We start from the raw sequence: 25724 nt of genomic DNA, 5'->3' as shown, positions 1-25724 counted from the left end.
CCTTATGCCAATGACTTTTAAAATATTTTCTTAATCAAATTTGTAAATGAACTTAACCATATTGACTTCAAATTTCAAAAAGACAAAAAGAACTAACAACCTCATTCAAAGTTTCTTTGGCCTTTTGTGCCTTCTTATTAAATTTTTTGTTAAAATCAATTCACAAACTTATTTAAATTTTTTACCATGAACTACGAGATTTTAATCCCTCATTTTTATGTTGGTGCATAGGCACAAGACCGAAGGTCTTGTCAAACACAAAAATATAATCAATAAATTCTTTTCTCATCTTCTCACTCCGTATTTTATCAAACCTCATTTAGACCAAATCACTTGCACATAAGAAAAGGCTCCCTAGGAGTACATAGGACACTTTGGGTGCTAATACCTTCCCTCTATGTAACTAACCCCCTTACCTGTAATCTCTGACATTTTATTAGTTTTAATTTGAAAACTTATTATGTTTGGGTTTTGTTCATACTTTTGCCCTTTTCTTTGGAAACAATAAAAATGTGGTGGCGACTCTGGTTTTATTGACGTCAAGTTTATCCATAGCTTTATGGTCATAAATTTACCGCTACAACCTAGAAGAACTATTATTTTTATAACTCTTACTTCTCCTTGTTTAAACAGCCTTCCCAATGTTCCCATACCTAGCCTTGAGAACGTCTAACCATAATCCATCATTCTCCGAAAGAATCCTCAATTTCCATTTCATCTGAAGCGGGATGTTGACCTCTCATATCTTCTTCACTCCCAAACCTCCTAGCCGAAAAGGTTTGCATACTTGATTCCATGCAACCCAGAAGGTCTTCTTAATATCTTCTGAACCTCCCCATAAGAACCTCTTTTTTATACTCTCGACCTTTTTCTACACTGTTATTGAAGCCTTGTAAAAATCCATCAAGAAAATAGAGATACTCCCAAAGACCGACTTAACCAACGTAACTCTCCCACGAATCGAAAGCATTTTTCCCTTCCAACTTGAAAGCGTAACTTTAATTTTTTCCAACAACGGTTTCAAAGAGGCAATCTGCCTAGGGTTAGACCCGATTGGAATGCCAAGGAAAGAAAAAACTTTGTCTTCCATCTCGGTAGCCCTCCTAAACAATTCTGCCAACCATTAGGAGACCATAACAAAGAGAAAGGGAGAAAGAGGGTTTCCCTTCACAGACTCCTTTTGACAACGAAATCCTTTGTATGGCTTCTGTTGACCAATATCGACATCTGACTAGAGAAAACCAATGCATCCACCCATTTTAACAAAGTATCTTTGAACCCCAATCTCTGCAACATGTACTTGAGGAAATCCCAATTAACCATATGGTATGCGTTTTTGAAATCAACCTTGAAAAGAAGGCAATCTTTTTTTCTCGTGTTGCAAATTCCATTGTTTTGTTAGTAATAAGAACCCCATCCAATAGTTGTCTACCAGGCACGAAGGCCGATTGGCTGCTCGAAATCAACGAACCCAAAACTTTTTCTAGCCCGCCTGCCAAAAGTTTACTCAAAATTTGTTGAACACTTCCTGAAATTCTGGTTTGGTCAGAGTTCAGATGTTCTACTCCACGTCATGACATCTGATCCAACATTGTTACTAATACAGCAAGATATCTATACAATTAACATCCAGTACTAATGTGCACACATTTGCCGATGTCACTACATCTGCTCCTGTATTACCATAGAATGGAAGAACACCCAGTTTTGTTCATCTGGTAGAAAGACTCAGCAGAGATCAACCATAGCTCTAACTTCTGTTGAACCAACACAGTTGTTAGCATGATGTTTCAATAGTGATTTGAACATCACCTGTTACAGTATTACAGTTTGCTGGCCTTGTACTTGTATTTCCTAAAATAAAGGTTGAACAAGTTAACCTAATTTTCACATATTAGGGTACTAACAAATATGCTATTTGTTAGCTTCATTAATTGTAGCTTAGTTGTTAGTTTCCTGGATTTTAGCTCAGTTGTTGACTTCTTGAAGAATAGCCTGAGAAAACTACTGAAACAGAAAAACTAACCAACCTACAATTTAGCATATGTTGTCTAGTATGAATGTCATAACATTCAGTTTGACGACCAGAACATATACCATATGCTAAGTCTGTTATTTTCCTGGAAACAGACTGTGCTAAATGCTGTACTGTAGCAGACCAACCAGTCTATACTTCACTATCAGCTTACAGTAATAAATGTCAAAACATCCAGTTTGACATTTAGACAATGATCATTTGGCCAGGTCTGTTATCCTCTTGAAGTAAAGACTGAAATAAATACTGAACTGAAGCAGAAAACCCAACCTGCCTATTATTCAATATATGCTGTCAATGATGAATGTCAAACCATTCTGACTGACATTCAAACAGTATGCTATGTGTCTGGTCTGTTATTATCTTGATAAGCAGACAGACATACAAGCTGAGTTATGGCAGACAGGATTATAACATGCAGGAAGAAAACAAACACAGGAAATTGTTAACTTAGTTCGGTGCAACATCACCTACTCTGGGGGCATACCAAGCCAGGAAGAAGATCCACTATCAGCAGTATTAATTCAAAGTTAAACTCCCCCGTTTACAACCATTCACTTAATCCCTACCCAATGCAATCTATACCTAGGAACTCCTAGATAGAAACCTCCAGTTTCCATTCCTATCACTACAAATACAATGTAATGATGAACACCTTGAACTTGCTTCACAGCTTCATTCAAGACCATAACAAACTCTTGCCTACAGGCTTTGAGTTACAACTAATCTCAGCTTTGAGCATTGAGACACACATGGTAACCTTCCCACAGGTTGGGAGGTTTACCTCACACACCCCTAATTTTACATTCTATGAGGCTTGCTAAAACTAGGTTACAATATGCTATTTATAACCTAATCACCCAGCTGGATTTGGGCCTTCAGAAATCGCAATAAACTTCTTTGCTGTTACAAAGTCAACAGAAACTTCTGCTACAATCAAGGTCTTCAATCTTTTAGTTCCCAAAATATCTCCATATATATCTCCATATATATCTCCATATTTAGAGCCTATATATTCTGATTGAGTCTTTAAGACCTCCACAAGGAAGTTAGGATATTCACCAAATATCCTCACTAATCCCAGAATATATACCTGAATTAATTAATTCAGTTTTCTACACATGTGCGATGTCACAGTCATGATGTCGTGACATCGTACATAACATGTTGGTCCAGATGTTGAACTTCTTCAACCCAACATATTAAAACAACAGAGGTGATTCCATTATTTGTTTTACAAAATTAATGCCAATCCTAAGGTATTAACACTTCCAACAAGACAAATAGGCATGTACCCAGAAGGATTAAAATACTTAGGGACTAATGTCATAAGGGAAGAAGTAATGGCCTTCGAAAGTTTTGCCTTATTGTGAAACTCTTTAATGAAACTAGAAATATCCTCCTTCAAAAAGTGCCAACACTCCCTGATAAAGACGAAGTTGTAACCGTCCGGACCAAGGCTTTTCGAACCCTCGGATTCCCAAACAGCCTCCTTAATTTCCACATAAGAGAAATCTACCTCGAGAAGCATCGAATCTATGCCAAAAATAGATTTGAAATCGATTCCATCTAAGTTCGGCTTACTGTGATCAGGATCCAGGAATTTAGAATAGATATGTATCCTAACCTCCTCCTTGACCTCCCCTACCAAATATATTAACCCGTTCTCCGAGAAAATGGAACTAATAAAGTTGCGTCTATGTTGCGCTTTAACAAAACTATGAAAAAAAGTGTTGTTCACATCACCGTCTCTTCTCCAAGACAAGTTGGATTTCTGAATTAGGATCCTTTCTTGAGTGTCTAGGTTCGTCCATAAAGAACTAGTTTCCCGACTTCTCCTTACCAAAAAATCCTCCACTTGATCCTCCTTCTAACTCACAAGCAATGCATCAATAGAATTCAGCTCAGCCTTGTTTTCTTCGACGTCCAGGTTAATTTTCCCAAACACCTCCTAATTACACTTCCTTAGCCTCCCTTTAAGAAGCTTGAATTTTTCCTTCAACATATAATCTTCTTTATTAATCATAATCTGAATTGGGAAATGGTATGAAATCTCCCTTTTACTAATAGATTGACCAATTATCCCCCACATATCGATCAAAACTCCAAACACAAGGAAGCGGTATAAATGACTCATAGACTTCCCGTCGCCACTATACCAATTGAAGATGCTACCCTTTCAAGGCATATTAATAAGCTTGACCTCCTTTATAAACTCATCAAAATCTCTCATCTATGACGTCCTGTTAACGAGAACGCTCCCTTTCCTCTCTTTAGAGCACACTATAGAATCGAAATCCCCGTCGACGCACCATTCCCCATCCCCGTACCTCATTTTAAACTCGGCGATTTCCTTCCACATTCGTCTCTTCTTAGCTAGACAACAAGGAGAGTACACATTGATAATGCAATAAAATGATTCATCCTAACAACTTTCAATCCTAGAAATGCCATGCCTTTAAAGGACAAAATGGGATCGGAAAGACCTTCCTTCCATAAATTTAATAAGCCTCCCGATTGACCCGTCGACTTTGAATAAGACCACCCCACCTTCTGATGTGGCCAGAAACTACTGAAAATAACAAAATCAACCCTATTGAGCTTCGTTTCCTGGATTAAAAAGATATTCGCCTTACCCTCCAAAATTTCCACACTGATTCTTCTTTGTTTCGCTCTACTACTACCCCATCTGATATTAAGTAACCCAATGATCATTTTCCCCGATATTTCGACCCCTTCAGAGCATGCAACCTCTTCTTGTCTTTCGCTTCCATATCATAAATATTCTTCTTGTAATATCTTCCCCTCTCCTTAGGGGCAACCCCTAATCTAGAAACAACTTTCCAAAATTTCTCCCCTACATTTGAATCCATGTTCTCCCAAAATCAGGTGTTCCCCTAACGGATATCAGAGTCGTTCGTTGATTCACAACAGAGAACATATCCTCCCAAAAAACTTACCTCTTTCACAGACTAGGAAGAAAGGGTTTCAACAATAGGAATATAATTGGATTTAGAAGAAGGAAGTAACATCACTCTGTTTTTGCAAATACTTTTTGTGAAATGAGAAGGAGAGTATGACCCTCCTACCTTGATTCTGGGCTTATCTAAGGCGTTAGAGGTATTGGACCTTGGATCCAAAGGCCCAACACCTAAATCGGGTGTCACCAACCCAGGCCCAACCATTAAAGGGAGCGGATCCCTGGAAGCCATAACATCTAGACATGTGTCACGATTATTTTTATAAAAGAAATCAATTGAGAAATTGACTTCGTTTTCCTCACCTACTCTGCCTTCGCCAAAAATACCATCATTAAGAAAATCTCATCCATCTAATTTATGACATACAAGCCACGCCCTATCCTCCTTCAAAGCTAGGTCAAAACCGACCTTTCAGCCTTTCACCTTCTTAGGACCTGACTTAGACTTAGATTGATTTTAGAAAAAGGTGATAATTAAAAATTGCAAAAAGAAAAATGTTTTTGTAGTTTTGAAAATATTTCCATTTTCTTAAAAGAAAAACAATAAATGAACAATAAGAATTGAACAAAATGCCTTTTATTTATCATAAGATATTTGAAAATAAAAGTGGCCCTACATCCTGATCCATTAGCCTTGGGTAGAGCTAAGGATTTGAAAAAAGGAGAATACATTTACTTTAACATGGATATAATTTTCGTGATCTCAATTTCCTCCCTAATAGTCAAAGTTATTTCACATGAGTATACTAGATTTCCTATTTCTTCATTTGTTGTGTTGTCTTTAATGGTACTGACTTGATCTCCATGAGTGTAGCCTGTGCTATGGAACACCTCCTGGATGCTTCATATGATGTCCTTTGTAGGGACCGGAGCTTCTCTCATAGCAGAAGGCATGTACCCTAAACCAAAAAGATCCTTCTTCTCATTGGCAAAAATGATTTTTCCCCGAACCTTCCAGACTTCCACTTTCAATTGCTAATTTTGCACTCTTCAAATTTGAAAATGATGAAATGGCCTTCCCAACAAGGTCTTTTGTATCCACAAACGTGGCATTGCCTATCTCGAGAGCCTGGAAAGAAGTCTCTAAGGCATCCTCTCCATCCTAAATGTATCGAAAGTAAGAGAGTTTACTAACAAGGAAATCCTCTTCGCCTGAGATGATTATGAGTTTGTTGTCAATGACAAACTTCATTTTCTAGTACAAAGTAGAATTCATTGCCCCAGCTGCATGTATCCATGGGCGTCCCAACAAGCAGCTATACGTAGGATTAATATCCATGACTTGAAAAGTGATATGGAATACATGTGGACCAATCTGGATCAATAGCTCTACCTCTTCAATTACTATCTTGTGGCACCCATTAAATGCTTTTACCACTAGTGAATTAGGTCACATTGGTGGCCCTTGAAAAGATAATTTAGCAAGTGCTCTTTTTGGCATGACATTCAGTGAAGACCCAGTGTCAACTAGTACTCTAGCTAAAGCATCCTCTTTGCACCTTATTGACACATGTCAACCACGATTATGATTTTGTCCATCCACCAACAAAATGGATATCTTTGATGGTATTTGATGCAGCTGGTCGACTATTTTGTAGTCGCTCTTCTTGATTATCTTAAAAAAATTAACAACTTCACCAGACTGCACCACCTTAGGTTCCTTAGCAGGAACTGCAATTGTAGCTTCCTTCGGCGGTGCTTGAAAGGTCACATTAAATGTGGGAGTATAAATTCGACAACTATGAGTTATTCTGCTTGTTCTCGCGATGTTTGTGACATCGACACTAACAACTTCCAAGCTTTCCTCACATTTAACTTCTTTAGGCTCCTTATCCACAATAGTTATGTCATACTTCCAAGGCAAAACCTTGGTGCTTTCATATGGAAAAGGAGTAGGCATGCAGATGACTACAGGTAATGAATGGATAGTTGACTGAACAACATCCCTTCTTCGATAGGTTATTTGAATCAGATTCGGTAAATTGAAGCAAGGCTCAATTACCACTACTTCTTCTTTCTTTATAAGGCTACTGACTTGTAACATTCCTTGGTTCATCATATTCTGAATATCATCTTTTAACATCTTACATCCTCTTGGATGAATGGCACATTCTTCACAATTATCATGATAAACATTAACCATGTTAGATTCCACCAGTTTTGCATGGAATGCAGCAACATAGTTTTGATATCTTCAACATTTCTTATCACACCATCATCAGATATTTATTCAATGGCATTAACAACACCATGTGTGGGCAAAGGGTTATTCTTTACGTTGGGCCCCACGTCTTTGAATGACAGAATCTTACTCCTTACCAACTCCTGAACCATGCTCTTCAATCCAAAACATCCTTCTAGATCATGCCTGGTAGCTCCCTCGTGGAAAGGGAAAGGAGCATTTGACTTGTACCATGGAAGTAGAGGCTTCGGTGGAGGACCTAAAGGTCTCAGAACTACTAGTCCATTTTGCACCAGAGAAGGGTAAAACTCACTATATGTCATAGTAATTGGATCATAGATGACCCTATTCCTCTGTCCCCTACTTTGATTGGGAGAATTTTGCGGTCGTGGAGCTTGACCCCTCAGTTATTGAAAGGTCAGTGTTGCAGTAGCAACTTGAGTATGCTGATATACTGGCATTTGTTTAACATACTGATAGACAGGTGCTTGTTGGTTGAAGGCCGGTGCAACGGATACCATGTAGGTTAGTTGGACATACTACAACAGATAGGTTGGCTCTTATTGGGAAAATTGTCATTGTTTCTTCTTCCATGAACGATATCTTCCTCCATTGGCCGACACGACATTCGTCTCACCCTCATTTTTCTTCTGGAAACCTCTGGGAAACTTCTTGGCATTGTTATTCTTAGAAGTTCCATCAATAGTCATCATCTTGCCAATCTTCATACCAAGCTCAATTTTTATACCTATAGCAACTAGAGCAGAGAAATTTCCAGATACACTACTCACCATTCTTTCATAAAATATTGGTTGCATGGTATCCATAAAACAATCAGCTAATTCCTTTTCGGCAAGAGGTGGTTGAACTTGCTAGACCACCTTGTCGTACCTCGGAAAAAATGAGAACATGACCTAGAAAAGCGCAATCGCATGCTCGCAATGATGGACTGAACAGAGTCGCCACCAAACTTTATTTATTCCTAAAAAAAGGAAAGGGGAAATATTGATAAAACCCAAGAAAGAACGACAATGATATTGGTCATCGCAACCAAATCAGGGTTTGGGATTCAATTACGCAAGGGGAAGGTATTAGCACCCCTCACGTCTATTGTACTCAATGGGAACCATTAGGTTAGTTGTGCGCATTAGTGTTAGTTTGACATGTTAGGCTTTTCAAGTTATTAGGTGGGAAACAAAGAATATAAGAGAGGAGAATGTTTTTGGATTTTCGACGAAGGACCAAACCTAAGTTTTTTATTAGTGGGCCTGACAAGATCTACAAATCCTGCTTCTACGTATCTCAATAGAGAACTCAAGACTTACGTAGTTCTGGATAGAAAAATGTTTTTTTGTTGGTCGATTTTAGCGAAATCTACTTTGTGTCAATCGACGAAAACATTGTTGGACTACCCAAAACAGGTGGAGAAACATTGCCTTGCATTGTTTTGAAACAAAGTACCTTTCGTTTGAGAAAGGGTTTGAAGGGTCAATCGCAGGACGGAGAGAAAAGGTTTGATTGGTTTGATATGTTTCGAGTAATGGCGAGAACTTGGATGGGCGAGATATCCATCTCGAATCCTAGTCTCGGGAGTGCGTGGTATCCACCTCGTTCCATTTCCATCTTATTTGCAAAAGCATTTGATAAGAATTAAGTGTTTTTGAATTTGATTGAGAAAGGGTTTGAAGAAACTGTGTTGACAATTTAGAATGATGGTGAGCGCTAAGGTAGGCGAGATATCCACCTCGAATATTAGTCTCAGGAGTGCATGGTATCCACCATGTTCCATTTCCACCTTTATTTAAAGGTGTTTAATAGGAATTAAGTATTTTTGAGTTTTTATTGTGAAAATGGCTTGGCGTTGGATCAAGCATTTGGTGAGGATTGAGAAAGATTTGAATGATATGGTTTGAAAGAAGTGGAATAGATAGAAATGGATGGATAGAAATGGGTGGATTTATTTATTGAGAAAATACTCGACGATGGATCAATTTTTATTTTTGATCTTTTTGAAAATAAATTGGTTTCATTCATGTGTTAGTAACTAGCTAGACAGTCAAGCAAATAAATAAATAAAATAGTAAAATTATTACACTTCTTGGGAGTGGGGGTACATTTTGTCAAATAGGGATTCAAAATAATTAAATAATTAAATCGGGCCTAAACAACAAGCAATGCAATGTATGAGTGTTGGTGTAAGAGAAACGTCTCATTGTAAGAAGGCCCAAGAGTAAGTCGTGTGAAGAGAATAACAAACACAAATTAAATTCACAAGAAAATTAAATCGAAATTGGTAAAATTGGGATGTGCACGAATTTAAATCGGGATACGAGAATCCGAATCAATGTCACATAATGCAAAGACATGTAAGGCGAATGAAAGTTTAGGAACAAACAAAATCTAGGTAATGTGCTCAAAGTCGGTTTGCGCCTATTGACAATAATTGAAATGTCATATGGGATTAATCGAAACGCGGCGAAATACTATCAATCTATCGATAAAATAATCCTAGTATACCAACATGGGAATAGTTAAATCCATAAATTAAAGATCGATGTTTAATCAACAAAAATAAATCAAGGGGCGAAAACTCAAATCAATAAGTGTCGGAAAAAATGAGGATAGAAAACATCAAAAGAAAATAAAATTTGTAAAAATAATGAAATAAATAAAGAAATAAAAATAAAATAAAGAAATAAAAAAAACTTGCACAAGGGTCGAACTCACAACCTAGTAGGAAGCACCTAATGCATCTATCGCTAAGCCATGGATGAATAGTCATGAGTCAAATGGACCCATTGACACATAACTCGTGACAGTTTTAGAAAGCATAATAAAGAAAACGAAAAAGAGCATCACCGGGTGTTGAAGCTCGTGATCTATGGTTCTCCAAGAAGACCCCTCTCCACTGAGCCAAACCACTCAATCACGATTATAATTAGTTTCAAGTATTACAAATAGAAAAAAAATAGAAAACAAAAAAAAACCAAAATTAAAATTTGAGATATACTGTTCATCTTCTTCCTTCCGATGGAAAGCTAACATGTCCGAAAATAACAGCAAAATCCATACTCAAAATCAACGAAAACAGAACAACAATAATAAATGCAATGATGGCAACAATCATATACCAACACCAAATGATAAAAATTTCAAGCCAAACCCCCTCATTCCTTAAGGAGGAAAAGCAGCAAACATAAATCATGAAATGCATCGACGCCGAAACAAACCTTATGTGATTGTCGCAGCTTAACGAACGCGTCTTGGTTGCAAGGCCACGCTTGCGGTCGACCGACGTAAAGAGACTGGGAGGTATGAGCGAAAGAAGGTCGCGCAGAGGGAGTCAGATATTTCCAGAGTACGGTGGCGGTGCGTCGTCGGCGTTGGCGAAGTGAAGGAAATCGATAGTGAAGTAGGGAGGTTGAGCGGATATATCCAAGAAGCAAACCCAACGTAGGAGGGAGGAGAGGCTTGGCGAGGGCGGTGATTCTCGGCGTCGGCGGCGTTGATTTTGGAGAGCCATGTCTCTTTTTCTCTGTCCAACTTTTCTTTCCTTTTTCTTCCTATGTTGTCTCTTTTTTTCTTAAAATAAAAAAACTCTATTTTATATCCCCATTTCCCAAAAATCACGGCCAAAACCCCTAGCTACCTAGGACAAAACCGTGTCCCTTTTAGTGACACTTCTCACTTCCTCAATGGTGTGCCAAAAAGTGCTGCAAAAAAATGGGTGGGATGGAGATCCCTCAATTCTCCCGCTCCAACGAGTGCTAGCTGGCGTAAACAAAATAAAAAGATAGCCTCTCCAGCTTACTGATCCACTCTCTCTTTATTAATATTTTTTCAAACCTTGTTTTTAATAATAACTAAAAGTCAATAATGAAATAAAATAAATTCACAATAACTAGTCAACTAATCCTAATTAATTTAAATGATTATTTTGGCTAAATGACAAATATAAATGGATGAAAGATGAATAAAAGTCGGGTATGAAAAATGCTCAAAAAAATAAAATGAAAGCGTTAAATCGATCAACACGAAATATACTTATTGAAAAAATACAGCGTTTCTTTTTATTTTGAAATAATTTTGATCATGTTAAGAGGCTCAGGCGGGTCAAAAGGTGACCGAAAACTTAGCCGAAAAATAAATCGAGCATACCAGATTAAACTACGTGAAACGTAGATTAATAAAACTGGTGTTTGCAAGCTTGATTTTGAAATTTTTCGTCTACTGATTTGATGCACATCTGGCGATTAATTCAACCGGTTGGCCTGTAATTCCAAAAAATTATTTCGCCTGATATTCTAGGCACTATGCGGTATGAAATGCATGTTATTCTATGTATAGATGCAGTAGCTATGATGAATGTGTTGGATCGGCGATTCAGGGTCAAAATCAGGGTGTGACAGTTGCCCCTATTTAAGTATCTTCAACCGGAGAATATGAAGTAGGACACTCTTCATATGATCATAGTGGGAGATAATTAAATACTAAGAAAGCCTGGGTTTTGATCCTGAAATGTAAATGATGTGACATGATATGATATGCATGGATACAAGACTCTCTTTTTTTTGTAATTTTTATCTGCTAGGGATATGGTGAATCCTTAATAGGAGACGTTATGCCAGACAGACCAATCTGTGGGGGAATACTGATGGCCCATAGAGAAACAGACAAATATGGTAAAACAACTCGTTGGGGATAACAATCCTGCTGGAGAGTCAGACACACACTGAGGAGTACTCAAAGTGAAAGTTGATAAGCGACACTTGAAGTACAAGGGATTTCGACAATAAGTTCACACATGACTTACTAATAACTCGAATGTATTTTTTTTAGAAAATTCCCACAACATGTTCATACATGACCTAACAACACTGGAATAATCAAAGACAAAAAAGTTCTTCAAAAATAGATTCAGACATGACCTGGTAATACTAGAATAACAGGTTCAGCGACAGGTTCATGCATGACCTGACAATGCTGGGGAATATTAAAAATAGTTTTGGCAGCAAGTTTAGACATGACCTGGCAACATCAGAAAAATCAAAGAGAGTATATCAAACAAGTTCATACATGACCTGATCACAACTTAAACATTCTTGACAAAATTCGGAGATTTCTCACAAGAAAAACATCCGATCAAAAATTTTGGAAAATACTGTCACTGAAAAAGTCAAAACGATAACTTTCTAGGAAGCACCAAGGCCAAAAGGACAGAAAACTATTTGTAGGTGCCAACAACAAATGTACTTATACCATAGACATATATCACAACCAACCTCCAATAGATTAGTGCCAGTTACACCTGGACTTCAAGGGTGCTGGTGACGACCAGGCTTAAAGATACCATTTACATATGTATTTGACATATGCTGATGACAACCAGACTTTAAAAGGATACCAGTTACACTTGGATTTGACAGATGCTGATGACAACCAGACTTTAAAAGGATACCAGTTACAACTGGATTTGACAGATGCTGGTGACAACCAGACTTTAAAAGGATACCAGTTACAACTGGATTTGACAGATGCTGGTGACAACCAGACTTTAAAAGGATACCAGTTACAACTTAACTTGATAGATGCTGGTGACAACCAGACTTTAAAAGGATACCAGTTACAACTGGATTTGACAGATGTTGGTGACAACCAGACTTTAAAAGGATACCAGTTACAACTGGACTTCAAAATTTGTGCGCCAGTTACGACTGGACTTAACAAATAATGTCAATAACAATCAGACTTAAAACAAAATGCTGGTTACAACCAGACTTTAAAGGATACCAGTTACAACTGGATTTTTTTTTAAAATTTGAGCGCCAATTACAAATGGACTTAACAGGTAATTCCAATAACAATTGGACTTACAAACAAATGCTGGTTACAACCAGACTTTAAAGGATACCAGTTACAACTGGATTTAAACATAGCGCCAGTTACAACTGTGCTTGAGATACCAATTACGATTGGATTTGAGATAAGATGCTGGTGACAACCAGACCTTTAAAAAGATACTAGTTACAACTGGACTTCAAAATTTGAGCTCCAGTTACAACTGGACTTAACAGCTAATGCCAATAACAATTGGACTTGCAAACAAATGCTGGTTACAACCAGACTTACTGGTACCAACAAGATGCCAGTTACAATTGGGCTTGAGAGGTAATGCCAATAACAATTGGAGTTACAAACAATGCTGGTTACAACCAGATTTACAAGTACCAACAAGATGCCAGTTACAACTGAACTTGAGAGGTAATGCCAATAACAATTGGAGTTACAAACAATGCTGGTTACAACCAGACTTTAAAATGGTATTAGTTACAACTAGATTTGATCAAAGACGCTGGTGACAACCAGACTTAACAAACGACGCCGGTAACGAATGGTCTTAACAGGTAATGCCAATAACAATTGGACTTGCAAACCAATGTTGGTTACAACCAGATTTAAAGAGATACCATTTACAACTAGATTTGATCAAAGACGCTGGTGACAACCAGACTTAACAAACGACGCCAGTAACAACTAGGCTTAACAGGTAATGCCAATAACAATTGAACTTGCAAACCAATGCTGGTTACAACCAGATTTAAAGAGATGCCAGTTACAAATGGATTTGATCAAAGACGCTGGTGACAACTAGACTTAACAAACGACGCCAATAACAACTGGGCTTAACTGGTAATTCCAATAGCAATTGGACTTGCAAACCAATGCTGGTTACAACCAGATTTAAAGAGATACCAGTTACAACTGGATTTGATTAAAGACGCTGGTGACAACCAGACTTAAAAAACGACGCCAGTAACGACTGGTCTTAACAGGTAATGCCAATAACAATTGGAGTTACAAACAATGCTGGTTACAACCAGACTTTAAAATGGTATTAGTTATAACTAGATTTGATCAAAGACGCTGGTGACAACCAGACTTAACAAACGACGCCGGTAACGACTGGTCTTAACAGGTAATGCCAATAACAATTGGACTTGCAAACCAATGTTGGTTACAACCAGATTTAAAGAGATACCATTTACAACTAGATTTGATCAAAGACGCTGGTGACAACCAGACTTAACAAACGACGCCAGTAACAACTAGGCTTAACAGGTAATGCCAATAACAATTGAACTTGCAAACCAATGCTGGTTACAACCAGATTTAAAGAGATGCCAGTTACAAATGGATTTGATCAAAGACGCTGGTGACAACTAGACTTAACAAACAACGCCAATAACAACTGGGCTTAACAGGTAATTCCAATAGCAATTGGACTTGCAAACCAATGCTGGTTACAACCAGATTTAAAGAGATACCAGTTACAACTGGATTTGATTAAAGACGCTGGTGACAACCAGACTTAAAAAACGACGCCAGTAACGACTGGTCTTAACAGGTAATGCCAATAACAATTGGACTTGCAAACCAATGTTGGTTACAACCAGATTTAAAGAGATACCAGTTACAACTGGATTTGATCAAAGACGTTGGTGACAACCAAACTTAATAAACAACGCCAGTAACAACTGGGCTTAGAGGTCGAGGAATAAAAATCAACAATGAAACCCGAGATTATGCAAATGAGCATGAAGTACTTTGGGTTATGCATGATTTTGATTTTGCTTATATGCATGATATATGAATGATCATGATATGCAAATGCTGACAACATGCAGACTGGGAGTTTAAAGAAGGCTTTATGGAGGTATTGAATCCTCAACACCAACAACTCAACCAAAGGAGTGATGATAGATGTACCGAAGGGGGATCTATCAAGCCGAACAGTTACAACTGGCCCAGTAATCCTTTTGGAGAATGATGAATTGTGATCTCTGGAGATATATGTTGATTATCCAAGAGAAATCTTGCAACTTAAGACTTGTGGGGAAAGACGGAAGATCTCCTTTTAATATTTCCACATGTCAAAGCAAAAATTGTGTTTCTCAATATGTTGAAAAATTCTTTTTAAGTTCAAAATTTTATTATTAACAAATAAATGGCATTTTGCATAACAAAGAAAATCAGAGAAAAATAGCAAATGATAGAATTTGATAGGAAAACTTGTATTTATTCAAGAATGGTAGCACACAAATGGTGTAGCTCCATGGAACATTACAAATTCAGAAAAATGGCAACGGGAAAAGGTTTACATTGAATCAAAATGACTACTCCTATCCCTAATAACAATGACTCCACGAGACTTCGCTTCTGAAGGGAGCAGTTGGATTGATCTTCCACCTTTAGCTCTTCTGTGTTGATCAGTGACAACCGATGCAGTCTATGCCTTTTGTCCCTAATTTTTGCCTGAATCGCCCTTTCGGGTTTTCAATCCACCGGGACGCTCCTTTTTTCCTAAGTCGCCTTTTCAGGTTTTCAACTTAGCGAGCTATTATTTTTATTATCCCTAACTTTTGCCTAGATCACCCTTTCGGGTTTTCAGTCCACCGGGATACCCATTTTTGCCTAAGTCGCCCTTTCAGGTTTTCTACTTGGCGGGTTTTTGTTAGGCATAGTATTTTTTGGCTGCATCAGAGTTCATAGGGTGAATGAGCTCTTCGCAATCCATAGTTGTGAGAAACAAAGCACCTCCAGAGTATGCTCTCTTTATAACGTATGGGCCTTCATAGTTTGGATTCCACTTCCCATGGGAATCTTTGTGTACTGGCAAGATCTTCTTAAGCACGAGATCCCCTTCCTTGAATTCTCGAGGACGGACCTTCTTGTCGAATGCTTTCTTGATTCGTTATTGGTACAATTGTCCATGGCATAGAGCAGTCATACGCTTCTCATTAATGAGGTTAAGTTAATCATAGTTGTTCTGGATCTATTCAACTTCATCTAACTTGGCCTCCATCAATATTCTCATTGAAGGTATCTATACTTCGATTAGGAGAACTGCTTCTATCCCATATACTAAGGAGAATGGGGTTGCCCCTATTGAAGTGCAGTCTGAGGTCCGGTATCCATGCAAAGCAAAGGGTAGCATCTCGTGCCAATCCTTATAAGTTTTCACCATCTTTTGCAGGATCTTCTTGATGTTTTTGTTGGCAGCTTCAACAGCACCGTTCATCTTTGGACGATATGGAGAAGAATTATGGTGGTCAATCTTGAAACTCTCACATAATTCTGTCATTGTCTTGTTGTTCAAGTTTGAACCGTTGTCGGTAATTATCTTTCTTGGGATTCCATAGCGGCAAATAATCTCCTTCTTCATAAAGCGAGCAACCACATGTCTCGTCACATTGGTGTAGGAAGCAGCCTCCACCAATTTAGTAAAGTAATCAATGGCAACCAGGATGAGTCGATGACCATTGCAAGCCTTAGGCTCTATAGCACCAATCATGTCGATGCCCCACATTAAGAAAGGCCAAGGCAATGTCAAAATGTTCATCAGTGTTGGTGGTACATGCACTTTGTCAGCATAAATCTGACATTGATGGCATTTCCTAGCATAGCTTAAACAATCGGACTCCATGGTCAACCAACAATAGCCAGCTCTCAAAATCTTCTTGGCCATGGCATGTCCATTAGCATGGGTTCAAAAATATCCTTCATGAATTTCCTTGATTAACATGTCTGCTTCGTGTCTATCCACGCATTTGAGCAGAACCATGTCAGGGTTTCTCTTGTAAAGCACATCATTGCTCAAAAACAATTTGGACGATAACCTCCTCAGAGTTTTCTTATCCAATAATGTAGAATCTTCTGGATACTCTTGACTTAGAAGATAGCGCTTGATGTCATGAAACCATGGTTTACCATCAATTTTTTCTTCAATCAATTGATAGTAGGCAGGCTCATCTCTTCGCCCTATTCGAATAAGTGGAGCTTCATTACGAAATTTGACTTGGTACATTGATGATAATGTTGCCAAAGCGCCAGCCACTTGATTCTCTACTCTTGGGATGTGATGGAAAGTGATATCATCAAAGTATTCTATCATCTTTACAACATGAGCATGATACGGAATCAGCTTCGCATCACGAGTTTCCCTTTCTCGTTTGACCTGATAGATCACCAAGGCTGAGTCTCCATACACCTCAAGGATCTTGATTCGAACATCAATCGCGGCTTCAATACCAAGGATACAAGCTTCATACTCTGCGACATTATTCGTACAATCAAAGCACAACCTTGCTGTGAAAGGGGTAAAGCCACCATTTGGATTCATCAAAACAGCTCCCATGCCATGACCACTGTAATTGAAGGAACCATCGAACGCGAGCTTTCATCGAGATTCTGGTTCTGGTCCTTCATTTGGGCCTAGGATCTCACAATCCTTTATCACCATTATATCCTCATCGGGGAAATCAAACTTCAATGGCTGATAGTCTTCAACTGGTTGATGAGCGAGATACTCTGCTAAAACACTTCCCTTGATTGCTTTCTAGGTTACGTATTGAATGTCGTACTCTGACAAGAGCATTTGCCAACGGGCTAGTCTCCCAGTCAAGGCCGGTTTCTCAAAGATATATATTATTGGATCCATCTTCGAGATCAACAAAGTATTATGGAAAATCATGTACTGCCTCAAACGATGAGCGCCTATGCTAGCGTGCAACGAATTTTCTCCAAAAGTGAATATTGACTTTCACAATCAGTAAACTTTTTACTCAGATAGTAAATAGCGTGTTCTTTCCGACCAGTTTCGTCATGTTACCCCAGCACGCATCCCATTGACCCTTCAAGCACAGTTAGATACATGATTAATGGCTTTCCTGGGACAGGTGGAATCAGAATAGGAGGCTCTTGCAACAGGGTTATCATTTATTCTGCATGTTTGAATGATTGATTTTTTTTTAGAAAAGTAAAACTAAAAGATGCATAAATGAAAAGTTTTTTGTTTGAAAAGATTGCCATTTTCTTAAGAGGAAGCAAATAAATGAATAATAAGAATTTAACAAAAATGTCTTTCATTCACTGATAATGATTATTTTCAAAATGAAAAGGGGCCCTACAACATGATCCATTAGCCTTGGGCAGAGCTAAGGATTTGAAAGGAAAAAAACAACAATTATTACTTTGACAAAGGAAAAATTTCGGGGATCTCAACCGCCTTCCAGTTGTTCAAAGCTGTCCGATAAACCAAACAGGGCTCATCTTCATCTTCGGTGCTATCTCCAATTGCATTGACCTGATCTCCATGGATGAATCTTGTACTGAGGAATACTTCTTGGATGCTTCGGGTGTTGTCCTTTGTAGGGACTCGGGCTCCTTTCGCAGCGGAAGGCACATATCCCAGACCAAAGCGATCATGCTTCTCACGAATATCAATAAACTGACCCCAACCTTCAGGGTTTCCTCCTTCAATACTAGACTTGGTGCTTTTCAGAGAAGTGAAAGATGAATAAGCTTTCCCAACAGGGTCCTTCATCTCCATAAAAGTGGCATTGGCTATTTCAAGGGCTTGGAAAGAAGTTTCCAAAGCGTCCTCATCAGCCTCGATATATCTGAAGGATGAAAGATGACTAGCCACAAAGTCCTCTTCCCCAGAAATGATGATCAGTTGATTGTCTATCACAAACTTCATTTTCTGATGTAGAATGGAGGTAATTTCCCCTGCAGCATGAATCCAGGGACGCCCTAATAAGCAGCTATACGCCGGATTAATATCCATGACTTGGAAATTAATCGGCAATACATGAGGGCCAATCAATATGGGCAGTTCAACCTCTCCAATCACGGTTCTCCTGGAACCATCAAAAGCTTTCACCATCGAGGCACTAGGCTTGGTCATTGATAAGATAACTTGGCGAGTGTTCTCTTTGGCATAACATTCAAAGAAGATCCGGTATCAACCAAAACTCTTTCCAAAGCATCATCTTTGCATTTTACCGAGATATGGAGAGCACGATTGTGATTTTGTCCATATTCAAGTAATTCTTCTCCACTAAAGCTTAAATTATTGCAAGTTGTGATGTTCGCAACCACCCCATCAAACTGGTCTACTGTTATGCTTTGTGTTACATGAGCTTAGGCAAGCACCTTCAACAAAGCCTCCCTATGGGCTTGGGAATTCAATAGCAGAGACAAAATAGAAATTTTAGATGGTGTCTGATGCAACTGGTCCATAACCTTGTAATCACTTCTCTTGATCAACTTCAAGAATTCAACAGCATCTTCAGATTGGACCACTTTGGGTTCTTTAACGGGAGCTGCAACTGTAGATTCCTTGGCCGGCCCTTGAGGAGTAACATTGAATTCAAGCGTATAGATTCGACCACTACGGGTCATTCTACTCATTCCTGCAATATTAGTGACATGCTCATTCACATCTTCTGTCACTTCAACGTCTTCACTTCCTTCAACAATCTTGTCCATAGCGGTAACCTCATATCTCCAAGGCACAACCTTGGTGCTTTCATACGGAAATGGTGTAGGCATACAAATCTCAGCAGGCGATAGATGACTATTCTCAGGCACCACTATTCTACTATAGTAAGGGATTTCAAGTGGTTCAGGTAAATTAAAACAGGGTTCAATTACCGACACATTTTCGTTCTTTGCAACACTAGAGATTTGAATCACTCCTTTATTCATCAATTCATGAATATTATCTCGTACCATCTAACACCCTTTAGGGTGTGCGACACACTCTTCACATCTGTCATGACGAACATCAATTAGGCAAACTTCCACCAATCGGGCGTGGAATGCTGCCAAAGGAGTCTTAACATCATCCACCTTCTCAACCATAACACCATCATAGGCATCTTCAATGGCATTCACCATAGGGTCTCCATGGGGAGGAAGAGGATTGTTCTTCACGTTCGGTCCCATATCCCTAAAAGATAGAATCTTGCTATCAATAAGCTCACGAACCCTATGTTTCAAAGCAAAGCAACCCTCTAGGTCATGCCCGGGGGCACCCTAATGAAAAGGACAATGTTCATTAGGGTTTCACCATGGAGGCAAACGATCAGGTGGAGGTCCCATAGGCCTAGGAACCACCAAACCTTTTTGCAACAGAGAGGGATAAAGCTCAGTATATGACATTGGAATTGGATTGAAGGTTGCCCTATCCCCCTGCCTCCTGTTCTGATTCGGAGCATTTTGTCTTGGAGCTTGAGCTCTCCATTGTTGATAGACATGAGCCGCTGGTGCTTGCTGATAAACTGGTCGAATATTGTTGTTGTCTCCTTCTTGGAGGGGCTCTTCCTTGGACAATAGACATAGCATTAGTTTCACCTTCCTTCTTTCTAGGAAACACTCCAGAGAACTTCTTTGGATTAGCACTTGAAGTTCCAGCCACAACCGTAAGTTTTCCATTTCTTAATCCATATTCAACACGAGCCCCTATAGCAAAAAGCTCGGAGAATCCCAAGGAAGCACTTCCAACCATCTTCTCATAGAATTGGGGTTGGACAATGTCGATGAACAGTTCAGCCAGTTCCTTTTCAGCAAGAGGTGGTTCAACTTTAGAAGCCAGTTCCCTCCATCTTTGAGCATATTCCTTGAAGGGCTCCTTGTCATGCTGGAACATGCTTTGCAACTGTCTTCTGTCAGGCGCCATATCCATGTTGTATTTGTAGTGTTTTATGAACGCGTCTGACAGGTCTTGGAAATATCTGATCCTACTCTGATCCAAACTTAAATACCACGTGGAAGGAGCCCCACTCAAGCTATCTTGAAAACAGTGGATCATCAACTTGTCGTCTTCCACGTGAGCAGGCATTTTATTGTAATACATGATGAGATAGCTCTTTAGGAAAGTATGCCCCTTGTATTTGTCAAAATCTGGAGTTTTGAATTTGGCTGGAATCACCAACCCATATACAAGACACATTTCTTTGGCAGCAGATCCAAAGACATGGTCTCCTTCTAATGCTCGGAACTTCTTCTCAAGGAGTTGCATGTTCTCCTTCACTTCTCTGAAATCTTCAAATCTTACTTCATCACCACTAACGGTTGAGTCGACAGTCTGATGCATGCGATGTTGATCTTCAAAGTGCGGAATGTGCCTAGCATAGGAAGCTGGTGGAGCAATGGTGTGGACGATTGGGCGTGCATCGGTGTAAATCGGTAATGGCATAGCTAATTGGACAGATTACCCCATGTCATGCACTACTTCCTCTCGAGGGATGAAGTCGTAAGGTAGCCCATATGGAGGAAGGGTTAAAGATAACGACCTCTGAAGCTGGACTTCAACTGCTGGGCCCGTGATCTCTGAAATCACGGTCACTTGCGGAGCCTTAACTCTGAAGGTTAAAGCTTGCAGCATCTCTCTCATCTGGGACATGCCCCCTTTGATTTCATCTAATTCAGCTCTATCTCGGGCGCTCTCTTGCTCTTGTTCAACCATCCTTTGTCTTGCTCAGGCGTGAGTATTGTACGGGTGTTGAAGATTCAGCGTGAAACTGGAGGAAGAAAGGAGGGAGTGAGACTCTATTTTGAAAATGTATGAATGCAGGTATGGATGCATCTTGTTTGCAAAACTCTTGGTTAGTTTTAGTCATTCATTTCAGAAATGCCGCAACAGTTATTCGCAAGTATTTAAAGCAATAAAGCAATAAAACACAATAAAATGAATCCCAAAAGCGATTTTTTCATTAATTTAGAACAAAGTTCAAATATAAACAAAGTGCTTATGGCTTATGGGCTTTCCGAACCATAGCAAGGTCGGTAGTCATCCCTTCCAACATCGCCTTACAAAATTTAATGAAATTAAAAACGTGATGCGGGGTGTTCTCTGGACACATGCACCAATCAGCTTCTTGCAATTTCTCAGGCAGCTCTTGCATGACGGAATTTGCAAATCTGGACAGCCTCATAAATTTTCCCTTCCACTCAGTGTAAAGTCGTTGGAGGTCTTGAATGATGTGCAAGTCTTCAGCCTTGGTCACCTCTATGTCCCTATAGAGGTTTCTCCAATATCTGCACTCACTCAGCAACATCAGATAGGCAGCATCTTGATCCACACCTTCAAGTGCCTGGATTTTAGCATTGACTTGTTCCAACTGATAGTTCAACCGTGTGCAAACTCTTTCCGACTCTTCAGTCCTCGGCTTCTCACATTCCAAAGCATCCTTGTATTTCTGAATGGTATTCTCAAGTTCACGAGTATGAATCTCAGAAATCAGTAGTGCTTCCGTTTTTATTTCAAGAGTCTACTCCAAAGTTTTATTGAGTTTTTGGATCCGGAGTGCAACTTTATCCAACTCCTCCTCCTTCGTCTTGAACACAGATTTAGTACTATAGAGCGCTTGCCCAAACTTTTCTTTCCTTGCCCCAGGCTCCCTAGCCCTTTTGTTGGAAATTTTAAGCTCTTTGTCCTTCTTATGTTGACCATCTTTCAAATTACCATTCTCTACCGAGACTCGACCGAGCTTAATCCTCAATTCAGCATTCTCTAACTCCAGCTCCTTAATACGGGCATTAAGCTTCTCCACATCTTCAGGTAATATGGGTTATGGATCATGAACCAACGGATAGATAGAAGGATCAAACAGGAAAGGGAGTTTAACCATCTAAACCCTCTCTCTCACCCAACAAGTATAAGGCTCTCGAACGATGACATTTCTCTTACCCAAGTCCTTACCCTTTCTGATAACTGCTTGCCATGACCTCTTGATCTTCTTCACTGTGGGGTGATTTGCTTCAGCACTGTGTAAGATGAAAGGCTCTAAAGCTTCAGCTTTTGGAGGGCCATTGATAGGGTAACCATGTTGCCTCAAAGATAACATAGGGTTATAGTTGATGCAACCCTTGGTTCATATCAAAGGTACATTAGGGAAGTCTCCAATGCTGACAATAACATCCTCGGTTTCCCAATCCCTGATATACCACTTAACATGATTGGAGGTAAGAGAAGCTAACTTCTGAGAGGCCTTGAGTTCCTTTGAGACAAAGGGGCCTTCTTCGGGCATATGAGATCTAAACCAGGCATGCAACAGTTGCACACAACATAAAATGGTTCCTCCCTTCTTCTCATGACGATCATGGAGAGCATATTAGAGGTCTTCCAGGAGGAACGGTACAGGGTTACCAGAGAGGAATGATTCTCACCGCCAGGTGGTCCACAAAATGACCAATATTTGGGAAGAGAACTATCCCATATACCAACACAGCTAACATAACATAAAAAGCTTTCTAATTCCCTTCTTTTTCCATCTTCTTAGCTTGATCTTCCAAGAACTTCCTAGAAAAACCATTGAAAGCTCCCTTCACATCCCAATTATCCACGACTTCAGAAACCTTCAAACCCAAAGCTAAAGCTATCCTCTTGGGAGGAATGCCTTCATCAAACTTAGGAAATGGATTATGATCCTTCAAATTTCGGCCTACAATCCTCTCAAACTCTTCCAAGGTAGGAGCCAACTGGAAATCAGAGAATGCGAAACAACGTAGAGGTGGATCATAAAACTCAGCAATAGTCACTGCAGTCATCACGTCCATCTTCTCATTTAAGATGTCCAGAATTCTTCCATAGTCTTGCACAAAGCTGTTGAGTTTGATTGGTGTTACTTTGGCACTCAACTTCTATAGGCTGGCAAGGTCCACGTTCTTGTATTTGAATTGAAAAGTGCTTCTTCTCTCAGGATTCATTTTGCTAACAAGTCTTGGATTCCTGAAATAATGTGAAACAAACTAAGAGTTTCGATTTTTATGCGTATGCAATGAATGGATGGATGCAATGTGTTTTTTATTGTACAGGTTCAAAGGTATGAGGTATGGATAAATCTGATTTCTTTCCAAAACGGGGTTCTCACTGGGTATGATCTAGGGTTTTGTTACAAAGGGTCCCCAAAGTCATTGATTCGTAAGAATGTTTGACGCTTACGGAAAATGCTTTCCATTCATCAACTCCATCAAGGGAATCTATTCTGGGTGAGGTTCTCATACCGACTCTTACGAAGTATTCACCTCGGGAGCCCGTACTACGCAACCATCGACTTTGGTTCTAGACAGGGTACTCAGAGTCATGGATTCAAAAGAATGCTTGACGCTTACGGGAAATACTTTCCGATCGTCAACTCCATCTAGAGAATCTATTCTGAGCGAGGTTCTCGTACCGATTCTTACGAAGTATTCACTTCGGGAATCCATACTACGCAACCATCATTCCTAGTTGGCCAAAGGTTCAATGTTCTAAAAGGTTCTTAGAGTCACAGACTCCTTTGAAATATTGAAGCTTACAAAGTATTCACCTCGGGCGACAATATTTGCAAAAGGATCTACCCTAAGTGAGGTTCTCATACCGACTCTTACGAAGTATTCACCCCGGGAGTCTGTACTACTCAACCATCGTCCTATTTTATGTTTTTCCACTCTAGACTCGGGTGTAGAGTCTTTCCCACATGGTTCGCAATCAGAATATCTAAATACCAACATCACAATGGAACCAATATACAACAGATATATCAATATAACCATAAAGATAACATAAGCAAAACAGAGAAATCCACACAAGCAAACAAACAAAGGCACACAGACGTCCTAACTAGGCTTGACTCACTTAGGGAAACTATATCCCCAACAGAGTCGCCATCTGTCGTACCTCGAAAAAAATTAGGACCCGACCTAACAAAGCGCAATCGCACGCTTGCAATGATGGACTGAACAGAGTCGCCATCGAACTTTATTTATTCTTAAAAAAAGGAAAGGGGAAATATCGATAAAACCCAAGAAAGAACGACAATGATATTGGTCGTCGCAACCAAATCAGGGTTCGAGAGTCGATTACGCAAGGGGAAGGTATTAGCACCCCTCACGTCCGTTTTACTCAACGGGAACCATTAGGTTAGTTGTGCGCATTAGTGTTAGTTTTAAATGTTAGGCTTTTCACCTTATTAGGTGGGAAAGAAATAATAGAAGAGAGGATAATGTTTTGGGATTTTCGACGAAGGACTAAACCTAAGTTTTTTATTAGTGGGCCTGACAAGATCTACAAATCCTACTCCTACGTATCTCAATAGAGAACTCAAGGCTTACGTAGTCCTGGATAGAAAAATGTTTTTTTGTTGGTCAATTTTAGCGAAAGCTACTTTGTGTCAATCGATGAAAACATTGTTGGACTACCCAAAACAGGTGGAGAAGCATTGCCTTGCATTATTTTGAAAAAAAGTACCTTTCGTTTGAGAAACGGTTTGAAGGATCAATCGCAGGACGAAGAGAAAAGGTTTGATTGGTTTGATGTGTTTTGAGTAATGGCGAGAACTTGGATGGCCGAGATATCCATCTCGAATCCTAGTCTCAAGAGTGTGTGGTATCCACCACGTTCCATTTCCATCTTATTTGTAAAAGTATTTGATAAGAATTAAGTGTTTTTGAATTTGATTGAGAAAGGGTTTGAAAAAACCGTGTCGACAATTTTGAATGATGGCGAGCGCTAAGGTAGGCGAAATATCCATCTCGAATCTTAGTCTCAGGAGTGCATGGTATCCACCATGTTCCATTTCCACCTTTATTGAAAGGTGTTTACATAGGAATTAAGTATTTTTGAGTTTTTATTGTGAAAATGGCTTGACATTGGATCAAGCATTTGGTGACAAATTGAGAAAGATTTGAATGACATGGTT

The 25724-nt window shown here is 39.3% G+C and overlaps 1 protein-coding gene across 1 annotated transcript; it reads right to left on the bottom strand.

Annotated features, from left to right (window-relative positions):
- Positions 1-20224: 20224 nt before the first annotated feature.
- On the bottom strand, positions 20225-21238 carry LOC127123108 (uncharacterized). The gene has a single exon (XM_051053365.1). It carries the CDS (start codon positions 21236-21238, stop codon positions 20225-20227), a length of 1014 nt encoding a protein of 337 aa, XP_050909322.1.
- Positions 21239-25724: the final 4486 nt, after the last annotated feature.

Source organism: Lathyrus oleraceus, chromosome 2 (genome assembly GCF_024323335.1).
Source record: "Lathyrus oleraceus cultivar Zhongwan6 chromosome 2, CAAS_Psat_ZW6_1.0, whole genome shotgun sequence".
In the NCBI taxonomy this organism is placed as follows: Eukaryota; Viridiplantae; Streptophyta; class Magnoliopsida; order Fabales; family Fabaceae; genus Lathyrus; species Lathyrus oleraceus.
The sequence above is the reverse complement of the archived record's forward strand: the minus strand, read 5'-3'. Positions and strand labels throughout refer to the sequence as shown.